This window comes from Coloeus monedula (assembly GCF_965178545.1).
Source record: "Coloeus monedula genome assembly, chromosome: 2".
In the NCBI taxonomy this organism is placed as follows: Eukaryota; Metazoa; Chordata; class Aves; order Passeriformes; family Corvidae; genus Coloeus; species Coloeus monedula.
Genome location: NC_138782.1, coordinates 54,326,251 through 54,336,746, shown reverse-complemented (window position 1 = coordinate 54,336,746; position 10,496 = coordinate 54,326,251). Strand labels below are relative to the sequence as shown.

Below are 10,496 nucleotides of genomic sequence, written 5' to 3'. Positions count from 1 at the left end.
TGCAGAATCTAAAGCCAGCTTTTGAAGTGAAGTCCGTATAGTCAAGCGTTGTTGGGCAGCTGTTATGTTGAGGATACTTAGTGCATTTGTTTTAGGTCTCTGAAGTAGTTACTAGTTTGCTACATCGAAGACCTAAAACCATCTCAGTTTAGCTCCTTGCCATTGATTCAGCGAGTTAACAGCCCCTGGTGCACTTCTTCTGTTGGCGCGCCCTGTGTTCTGCCTTCGCAGGCGCAGAAGCTGCGTTTTCTCGTGAGTACACCACCTTGTCAGTCAGGCCTACGAGCTGGCCGCGGTGCGCTGTGGCCGCCGTACCGGCCGCATTGCCGGCAGCGCTCCCTGCAAAGGGGCAGGCCCGGGCAGCGTTCAAACCGCTGCCTCCCGACACCCCCCGCGACGGGCCCGCCCCCGCCGCTCATTGGCTCTTTCGCAGGCACTGCCGAGTTCCTATTGGCGGGGCTGCCGTGGTGCCCCGCCCCCAGCCGCGGGTGGCACTGCGGGCGCAGGCGGCTTCTCCGGCGGGCGGCTGCCGCGGGCCCTGCGTGCTGTGAGCGGGCGCGGCCTCTCCTCCCGCCATGGCGCTGCTGCTGGAGCTCCTCCGGCGGCTGCTGCGCTGTCTCGGCTGGCCGCACCACCAGGTGAGCCCCGGGGGGCGCGGGGGGCTGCCTCCGCCCGGAGAGCTGGGGGTCTCGCCTGCAGCCGCTGTGGCTCTGCGGAAGGAGGGAGGGAGGGGGGGTCGGTGGCGGTGGGGCGGCTTCAGCGCCCTCCTTGCCCATAGCCGGCTTTGTAGAAATACGCTGCCCACACGTGGGTACGCGTGGGGTCACTGCACTGGCACGGCCGGTCAGAGTGGCTGTTTTTGCCCTGAACTGAGCGTAGGAAAGTCAGTAGCGTTGGCTGCTCGTGCTTTGCTGTTTTAAGTAAAAGGCTACGTGCCCCTTCCCAAGCAGTAGTTAATGCTGTGTGTTCAGAGACGTGGGAAAGGCGCGGCGTGGGAAGCTGAAAGAGCGCACTGATGCAGTGCCAGGGGCTGATGCTGGAGCGTGAGGTCGTGGGCATCTCCTCGGGGGGGGGCTGTCAGCAGTGAGGCACTGCTGCAGCTTGTGGTTCCGAGGCAATCCTAGCGTTATTTATGGGAAACTACCAGAGTGTCTCCAGGAGTGCTGATTTGGCTGAGCTGTCCTGTTTACTTTCTGGTTCCGTTGTTGGAAGCTGTTGGTTTTTTTGGCAGGCCGTGTTTTTTGAAACTCGCATGTTTGGCAGCAGTATCAGACGTACACTCGGAACATGCCTTCCTTCAGCAGTCTCATCAGGAAGGCATTTCCAGCAGTTATATGCTGTCATAAGGAAGTATCAGGCTAAGGTATGTTAAATTTATTTCACTTTCTTGCTAATTTTTCTTTCCCAAGACTTAATACAGATGCATGTAGTTAATTAAATGGGCACGTCTGTCAGTATCTCAAGATATTGGCCTTTGTGCCCCTTTAAAATATTCTGTATTTTGGCAGTGTTTTAGACACTGTCTGTCATACTAGTGTAGACCTCTTTGGACTTCCAGTTTGAGAAGAGCATTGAAAAGTTAGATTAACCAAACTGCATTATATTTAATTACCTGTAACATGAAATTATTAAATAACTTTGATTGTAAGAACTGAGGACTTTGATTTTGCTTCTCAGATTCAAAGGTTTTCCAATTTTTAGGTCACATCTGTTTGCCAAAAAAAGGAATATGGATCTACTCGAAGTGTTGTCCGTAGACTTGGGACAATTCTTTCCTTGGAGCCCTACCCCAGACCTTATTTTCAAGTAAGCAATTTATTGTCGTATGTATACTTAACCTGTTTGTGTTTTCTTGTTTCTTAATTTGCTGATAGCTTTTCTTTTCCTTTTAGCTTGTACAATTGTGTGTTGCATCCCTTATACTCACTGTTTTCAACTTCTGTATAGCACTGTTTAAAAATTCCTTTTGCTGAGACAGAACCTTCAGTATGTGCCAAATCCAGTTTCCCTTCATAGTTTTTTTTGGCATTGTTTGTTTTTAGTTTGTTCAAGACCCAAGTCCATTGTGTTATGACGAACAAAGTGCAGCTCCAGCTCCTGGGGCTCCATCACTTGCTGATGTCCTGTGGGTGGCAAATGATGAAGGACAAGCATGTACTAGACTTAAGTAAGTGAAAGTGTAAAAAGGATTAATAGAAGTAACTTTTGCCTCTTTTATGGTGTGTGATTTTGTGGTTAAGCTTGTTTTTCTTTTTTCCTAACCTTTTCTAGAAACAATTTGGGCTTTTTGGGGGGAGGCGGACACTTCCTCCTTATTTGAAAATTCTTACTATGTAAAGCATTCTTTTCTGAAAGATTTTTCAAATTCAGTCTTCTCTTTTCTTCTCATAGTAGTATGTCAGGTGCATTACTGGTACTTTAAATGATTTTTACTCACTAAGTATTTTGTGAGGGAGGGAGCTGGTTGTTGCAGTATACTGTAAGATTATTCCTATCTTTATCTTTTTGATAAACTTTATAAATGGGAAAACAAGAAAAAATATTTAAATGTCTCCTTTTGGCTTAGATTTTTACAATGCTATGTGTAAGCATTGATGGTTGCTTTGATGGAAAACCAAGCATAATTATTTTAAAAATTTAAAATAATTTTGAATGCAGTTTATGTAAACGTTTCTAGCTTCTACAGAGGGCTGAAGGAAAATATTTTTACAAATTACAAAATACTTCTGGTACAGTGAAATGAAAAATTGTCCAGAAATTTGCGGACACAAATAGTATACAAAAACTTTTGTCTTCCCTCCCCCCCCCACTGGAGAAGAAATAGAAAGTTGTCTTGCTGTTCCTCTAAAGATCTGTTCAAAATCAGAGGATGAGTTAAAGCCAGAAGCCAGATTAAAATGTGGACACTCATCTTGTCTTGTACTGCATCTGTACAGGACAATGTAATTCTGCCTCATATTGGCATTTGTTTTTCTGTGATCTTTGTGCTGCTTGCCAGTAATGAAAATACAAGAAATTGATTAATTCAAATGACACACACTTCATTGGAGAAGTTGGATACAGTGTGCTTCATCTTATGTTTCCTGAAGCGATATTGTTGAATTATTGAAGTTTGTTTGTAACAGCTGTAACATACCAGAAGAACAGAACATTGTTGAAAGAACAAAAAAATCCTGGCCTGTTTTGTCCTGCTCATGCTGTTCTTTAGCTGGTCAGATTCACAGAACTATGACAGTTCATTCTTTTGTTGTTTCCATTCTTTGCTTCTCCTCCTCTTCTGGCTCTGTGGGATGTTTTTCAAGAACAGCTATTCTAGTTGATATATTTTCCTTCTCAAGCAGTGTTTATAGCGTTTTTTGGCAAATCAGAAAGCAGTGCTGCAGGTCTGATTTGAAGTAAAAGGATGTTTAAAATAAGGGAAAAGGTCTGAGCTTTTTTTCAATCAAAGCTTAGTGCATCTTAAGTGAATCAGGTAAATTTAATTTTTTTTCCATGTTTCATGATGAAATCCTGGTAGTTTGATTTTATACTTATATTTTAAGTTTATTTCTGCAGGCACAGACTTGAATTATTTTTTTTAATTAAAACCTGAGATATATAGCACAATTTTCTAATGCTGTCTTTGGCTATAGTAGCTTACAAAAGATGAGATTCTTGTTCTGTAAGTCTGAATTACACCGTATTGTTGTTGAGTACATTTTCTCAAAGGTTGTAACTGCTTTGCTGCTTGCAGTGTTCATCTTAGAGTTTGATAAATGACTAAAATTTCTGAAGCCTAATTAAGAGATTGTGCTTTGACTCTCCTGCCTTTCATATTCATGTGGGGAGAAGGGAGAGACACTTTACAGTGTCAGTCTAATAGTTACTGAATAATCACAACTCAATCTTACTGTATGACTTTATGGTGTGTAATTATCCCTGAGATAATTATCTGACTAATTCTTATGATGACTTTGTAAGGATCTGCATTGTACTTGAGCAAAGAGAGGCTTGAAACATTTTAAGAGTTATGAGTAGTTAGAAGTGTAGTTTGCTTAAAAAGTTTGAAAAGTTAGGTCTTGCTAAATAACGATAACTTGCTTGAAGAGCCCGAGTAGTTTTGAGGTTTCCATTGTTGGCTGAGCCTTTTGAAACTGTCTTTTTTTCCTGTGTAGGACTGAATTGAGGAGAAAAGAGAGAAGTACAGCTCCTCTTGACCTATATCCATCAATGCAGAGCATTCCGGAAAACAGCGCACAAAAAGACGGTGTTGATCAAGCAGCGCTCCAGAAAATTTCTGCGCTTGAAGATGAGCTGACCTTTCTTCGTGCTCAGATTGCTGCAATTGTTTCAGCACAGACCTTGGGAAGCACTTCCTCACGTAAGCCCTTCTGGTTTGAAGCAAACCAGTGTTACTTTTTTTGCTTTAGAGCTTGCCATGCATGATATCGGTAGAGAACACCTGTAATTTTTCTACCTGAAGATACACCAACTAAATTTACTGAATATTATATTTTGTTTTTCTTTTCGCTATTTGGTACACTTTCTCCTTTCTATTTTGTTGTCTGCTTGCCAAGTTCAAATGCAATTGATCCTAAGCTTTATACTCTTTTCCATGTTAGTGAAGGAACTTAGTAACATCACTATCTGTAGGCTACCAATAACTTTAAAAATGTTACAGGCTATTAATTGTCCCTTTGCAGTTTTGCACTGCTTGTAACAAGTTACCAAAATAATGGGTAGAGAACGTATTCTAAGTCAGTCAGGTTGGGGCTTTAACAAAAACAAATGCTACAAACAGATGTGTCCTAGGTAGTTGGTCTCCAATATGCACTACTATCTTGTGACCTTTTTTTTCCCCTTAAAAGTTTTGAGTCTTAGTTGTCTTACTTGCAGACTGACTCCACTGTGGTTGCTGAAAGACTTGGACTGGTGCAAGGTAGTTACTTTGTTGTGACATTGTGAGGCGCTTCTGTGATTCAGCCTTTCTGTTGGGTCTTCCCTCTGTCTGTTCTCCATTGCACTCAGTATTCTATTTACATGTTTGGTGGTTATCTGTTGCTTCATATAGGTTATTGTAACTTCTAGACCGTTGATCACCATATGTAGCAGCAGGCTGCTTTGCTGATTTATCTAGTGACTAGATTAAAGACACAAGTAGAGAAAATCAGAGCAGCACAAAACACCTCAGATTCATTATTTCATTTATTCTGAATTTGTGGGTTTGAAGTAATGTTCTTTGTTTTAAGTTTGGTTCTTCTATGTTCTATGTGCAAGGTGCGTAAGAAAGTGCTTTCAGAGGGCAGTCTTATCTTGACTTAAAACTGATTCATCCTGGATGTTAATATATGTTGTTTTTCTACTCTAACTGTATCCAGAAGCCTGTAAAACACTCAGCACTCCAGATGGATTTTACCCACTGCCAGCCATGACTTCTACGCCACTGTCCGTCTCTCACAAATGTAATTTTGTAATTCCCTCGCCTCCTCCACTTCCTTCTGCTGCACCATCTGGTGTTGATGCTAGTAATTCTGCACTGGGACTTATAAAACAACGCCAAGCTGCAAGAAACAGTGATTCAACTGCAGCTGACAGTACTGATCTCCAGAGGACAAAGAACATTCCCAGTATGATGGACGTTTTGAAAGACCTAAACAAAGTTCAGTTGCGAGCTGTTGAGAGGTAGGTTGGATTGGATGTGCATCTCAGCAAGCCAAGGCTACCTAAGCATCAACAGCACTTCAGTAGCACCAGAGAATACCAATCATTTCAAGAGCAGCTACTGCTGGTAAACTGAAATTGGCAGCTTCTGTGTTCAAAGTGTGGAGTGTAAGATACTTGTGACATGGCTTTTAGATGCATTTAAAACATGCTGACTATCACAGCATTTAAAGCTACTCTGCTGTTTCAGTATGCAAATCTCAAGCTGGTGTGGGGAGGTGAGAGGTTGTTTACAAGGTTGCATGCACAGTCCCAGGAAATTGATCTGAAAAAATAACTGTTCTGGATTTACTGTGAAAGGCCAAAGCCTCAGGGAAATTTTGGAGAACTACTGTTAGTGTACCCAAAATATCCTGGTTCAAGCTTTGAAGTGTTAACGAAAACACATGCCGTATCATTTATTGAAAATGTCTCATAAATTTGTATTTCAATACTGTAGTTGGATTATAAATATTTATAGTGGTCAGCTGTTTTGATGGTAAGTGCAGTTGACTTGTAACAAAAATGTTTTACTAAAGACTGGAACGCCTCTTCTGGTCTCTGCAATGCTAGGTGTAATAGAGATTACACCTTTAGAGTTCTTTCCTGAACTTCTTGGGTAGAAAAAGTAAGAGAAACTGTGACTATAATGAATATTTGAAGCTCTTAATGGGAAGAATGTCACTTGGCAAAACTTAGTGCATTCTAATTTCAGCATTTTCTTAACTGTGAGCTTTATCCCTGAAAATAACTACCACAAAACTTGGGCAAATAATTTACATGCAAATCTAAAGCATGTCTTTATGCTTTTGATGACATTCTCACAGTAAATAAAGCAAATATAAAGTGCACTTAGGTAAACCTGTGTGTTTCCTTTATATATGTTTTTTTCTATATAATTCCGTGTATGGTGAGTGAAGAAAATGAGATGTTCAGGTTGACAGTTTTAATGTCTTGAGCAGGGGCATAATTAGCAGGAAGCGGTAGGTTGTACATCCAAAATGCTTTCTGGGTTTAGGCATTTACCTGTATGTTGAAGTAGAGCTTAACTGAATAATGAATTGATATTTTTGGGGGGAGTAATGATGATGAAAGTTGTTACAATCTTTCTGACAGTAGTTTAATGCGTGCACTGCAAATGGAAGTCCTCTGTTTTCAGAAATTAGAAGCCTAAAGATCCCAGTTTCTACCACTCAAGCACCATCTTACACATTGTTCAAGTGCTCTTGAAGGCTTGTTTTTATAGGAAGTGTGACCTCAATCCTCTCAGATTTTGTGTTAAGCAACATTTACTGTAACTGCCAGGCTTAGAACTTGGTGATGTCAGTGTGCATTATTAGGTGCAAATCACCAGCCTGGAGACAGCACTTTACCAGCAGAAGTCTGAACACCTCTAGATTTTTCTACCCTGCTCCTGCTAGGTATCTCAATGGTTAGAAAGTCTTCTTATGATTTATTGGCTTGGACTAGTCACTAGCTTCCACATTTATAGTAAGTTTTGGGGTGTAGGTGCTGTTTTCAGTTTTGAATTTAAATGAACCTAAAATGAATAAAATTTAAATTAAATTGTGTTCACAGTGATTATGAAATACTTTGGTGGGACATTCCCATTAACATGCTTTAATATAACTTATAAATGACTTGGTATAAAAACTGCAATTTTGCCTTTTTTTTTCTCATTATTGATTTGCAATACTTTAACACTTTGTGTTGATTTACTGCAATTTTTCTTCATGTAGCAGCATCGAGTTGTGTTTTCAGGCTAAGAATGTGGCTGACAAATTGGGTGTAATTGTATCAGTTGTATTTGATGAATTGCTTTAAAGTTACAGTGGTGTTCAGGGATTTATTGGATAGGGTGTTTACAGAAGTCGTGTCTCTAGATTTTAGATCAGTCAGCACAGGATTAGAGTCAGGAGACAGTAATTTATTTTTCTTTGTTCGTAGGTCTCCTGGAGGTACTCCTCTTTCTAGACCCAAAAAGAGGCAAAGTTCAGATTGGGATCCAGTTGCTCTACTAACTCATGCTCTAAAGCAGAAGTTTGCACATAAAAACTATGATGAAGATGATTCCCTGGACAAAGAAAATCATTCTTTTGATAGCTCTCCATTTTCTAGTCCTGAGGTGCCAGTGGTATGTTTTTATATAAAAATGTGCATTTGTATTCTTGAATTGACTGCTGTTTTCATGGATAGTTGCAGGATTTTCACAAGCCTAGAACTTCTCTAAAATTTTTTAAGCCATCAGCCTAGGTAGTTAACTTTCTTTAAAGTATAATCAAAGCAGAAAATATCAAATTGTTTTGGGTGGATTTAGACTGATCAGTGCACTTCTAGACGTGTAAAGAGAAAAAGCTTAGAAGACTGATTTTAAAAATTCAGCTCATACTTGATTGAACTATGGACATTAGCTTGATGGTACCTGGCAGGTATCCATGCATAGAATTTAAGCAGTGTAATGTGTATTTAAGTAGTTACTGACTAATTTTTCAAATAAGGATGTTAGGAAGGTACAGAAAGGTCTGACTAATACACACTAACTTTTCAGAAATGAAAATAAATGCATAGTCTGTAATATTTTTCTTTGAGTGTAGTTTTCACATGGTTTGAATCTTTATCCAAAACGAGTTGTGATTCTCTTGTAAAGCCCATGAAGAATACAGTTTTTCCTAGAAACAAAGAGGTGGTTGGCAGAGCCTTTAGACTTAAGGTGATTCTGATCACTGATTTCTGTAGATCAGCCTGTGCCAGCTACCTCAGCTTATACAGTCCAGCAGTGCTGTTGGTTTGTTGTTAGGCATTTCCACAAACCTCAGAACTGCTCAGATGAGATGGATAGAAATATGTGGCACTAATTTAAACTGTCTCTCTGCTTAGCAATTCTGTCTTTTTATTGTGAGAGTGACATAAAAGATTTGGGCTGTGGCGTTTGTTATCCTAATGGAGGGAAATAGTAATGCAGAACTACTGTTTGGAGGCTGCTCTTACATGTGTCTAGCTGTGTAGCTGAAAACTTGAGGAAAACTAATGTGTGTGTGTTCCTCTTGCTAGCTATAATGATTTTATTTTATTTATTTCAGTTGCCACCACGATTTTCCAAGCATATGTTTTACAGACTGCAGCGTGTCAACAGTTCTGGTGCAGTCTTAATAAATTTCTTTGACATTTTTTTTTCCCTGAAGGGAAAAATTAAAACATCTTAAAAATAACCATGCTGGTATTTTGGATGCTGTGGACTATTGCACTTCATAGCTGACATACCTAATTCCAGATAAAAAGATCAGAAATAGCCCCTGGAACATCTTGTATATGGAATAGCTTTTGTTCCAGGATCTGACAGCTGGATTATAAAGTCCTGGAAGAGAGACTGCTTAAGGCCAGCATGCTCAGGAGTAGGTACAAAAAAAATGGAATTTTTCTAGTTAAAGCAGAATAATCTTACGAATTTGTAACCAAGTCTCTAATTGTTAACTGTTTAGTGTTTTGAAGAATGGATGTATTTAAACCAATTGCACAGACCTACTATTTCATTCTTTCTATGTTGAGAGAAGTGCAACAACTCTTCCAAAATGTTTTTCTTGTAAACATCTTCTAATTCAGTTTTTGGGTATAGTTTTAATTCTATCCCTGCTCCCCAGGTTGGATGCTGCAGTCTGAAGCCAAATGCAAAACCCAGCCTTACAAGAACTGATGGAGTTAAGCAGGTACCAGCATGGAAAGCGAGAGCTCATATTTAGTGGAGACTTCCAAGGAAAATTCAGTTTGTTTAAGTGGTGGATCCACTTTAAAACTGCTGTAAGGTGCTGTAACATGTTGTTCTAGAACATATATTTCCTATGCTGTTGAAGTTTGGGTGTTGCAGGGTTTGTAAAATTACATCTTCCTTCTCTTTGGTTTCTCAGTAGCCAAACTTGTGAATGTGATGCTTTTACAAGAAGCACAGAACTGAAAGAAGGCTTCCATTGCTATGGAGCAGTGTCTTCGGAGCCTGGGAGGTTCAAGAAAGCAGTGTTTGTATGGGGAAAACAAAAATTTATTGCTGTGAGGGCTGAGGTATATGCTCTGTTTGCACTCCAGTGTAAATAACAAGGAAGTGTAAACTTCTTGTTAGTGTGTTATAACTACTGTGTATAATGGTAATACTTTTTCATGAGAGTGGCATAGTTGCCTTGGTATTCTTGGCAGTTTACTGATGCAACTCCTTATTCCATGTGCAAACAGTTTTCTAATTTATTTTGGGTCAGGAGATGAGCTTTCATGTTTGTGGAACTTTGTGCTGTAATTAACCTGCAGGTCATCTATTAAATGCCTGTAATATGGGGGAGTTGCATTTTGAGGTGTAAAAAAGACCTTGTAGAGAGATCTGCTTGCACACAGTCTAAATTCCGTATGTAAGTAAATATTAATTCCTATTTGGCATGTGCATCTAACTCAGTTTTGTTCACAAGAGCTTATAAAATAAAATTTCCTTTCATATTGTTAGATGTGTGTGGTAGTGGCATTTTGTGTTGCAGACTCCTTTGTATCTTAAGAACTGATCGTATTAGACAAGTTCTTAAATTGAATTATCTAAAACTAATTAAAGAACAGCTTGTATTTTTTCCTGCCAAAGTACTTAATGTACTTATTTACAAATCTATTATGATCCATTGCTTTCAGTAGCTGCCTTCACAGCTACTTTTTTTGTCTAAGAATCCTGATGTATAAAACCCAAATCCTGTCAGACTGTTGAATGTGTTCCTTATATCCTGTGTCTCTTCTATTTCCCCCCTTACTTACACAGAGTAGACTGACAGCTGCATCCTCTCTTGCAGCTG

At 39.7% G+C, this 10,496-nt stretch overlaps 1 protein-coding gene across 1 annotated transcript; it reads left to right on the top strand.

The window, feature by feature from the left end:
* Window positions 1-575: 575 nt before the first annotated feature.
* On the top strand, window positions 576-9,533 carry MTFR2 (mitochondrial fission regulator 2; the record flags this gene model as incomplete). The annotated part of the gene is made up of 8 exons (XM_082276728.1): window positions 576-638; window positions 1,232-1,363; window positions 1,702-1,806; window positions 2,043-2,167; window positions 4,155-4,360; window positions 5,358-5,661; window positions 7,627-7,813; window positions 9,318-9,533. 8 exons carry the CDS (start codon window positions 576-578, stop codon window positions 9,414-9,416), a joined length of 1,221 nt encoding a protein of 406 aa, XP_082132854.1. The 3' UTR covers window positions 9,417-9,533.
* Window positions 9,534-10,496: the final 963 nt, after the last annotated feature.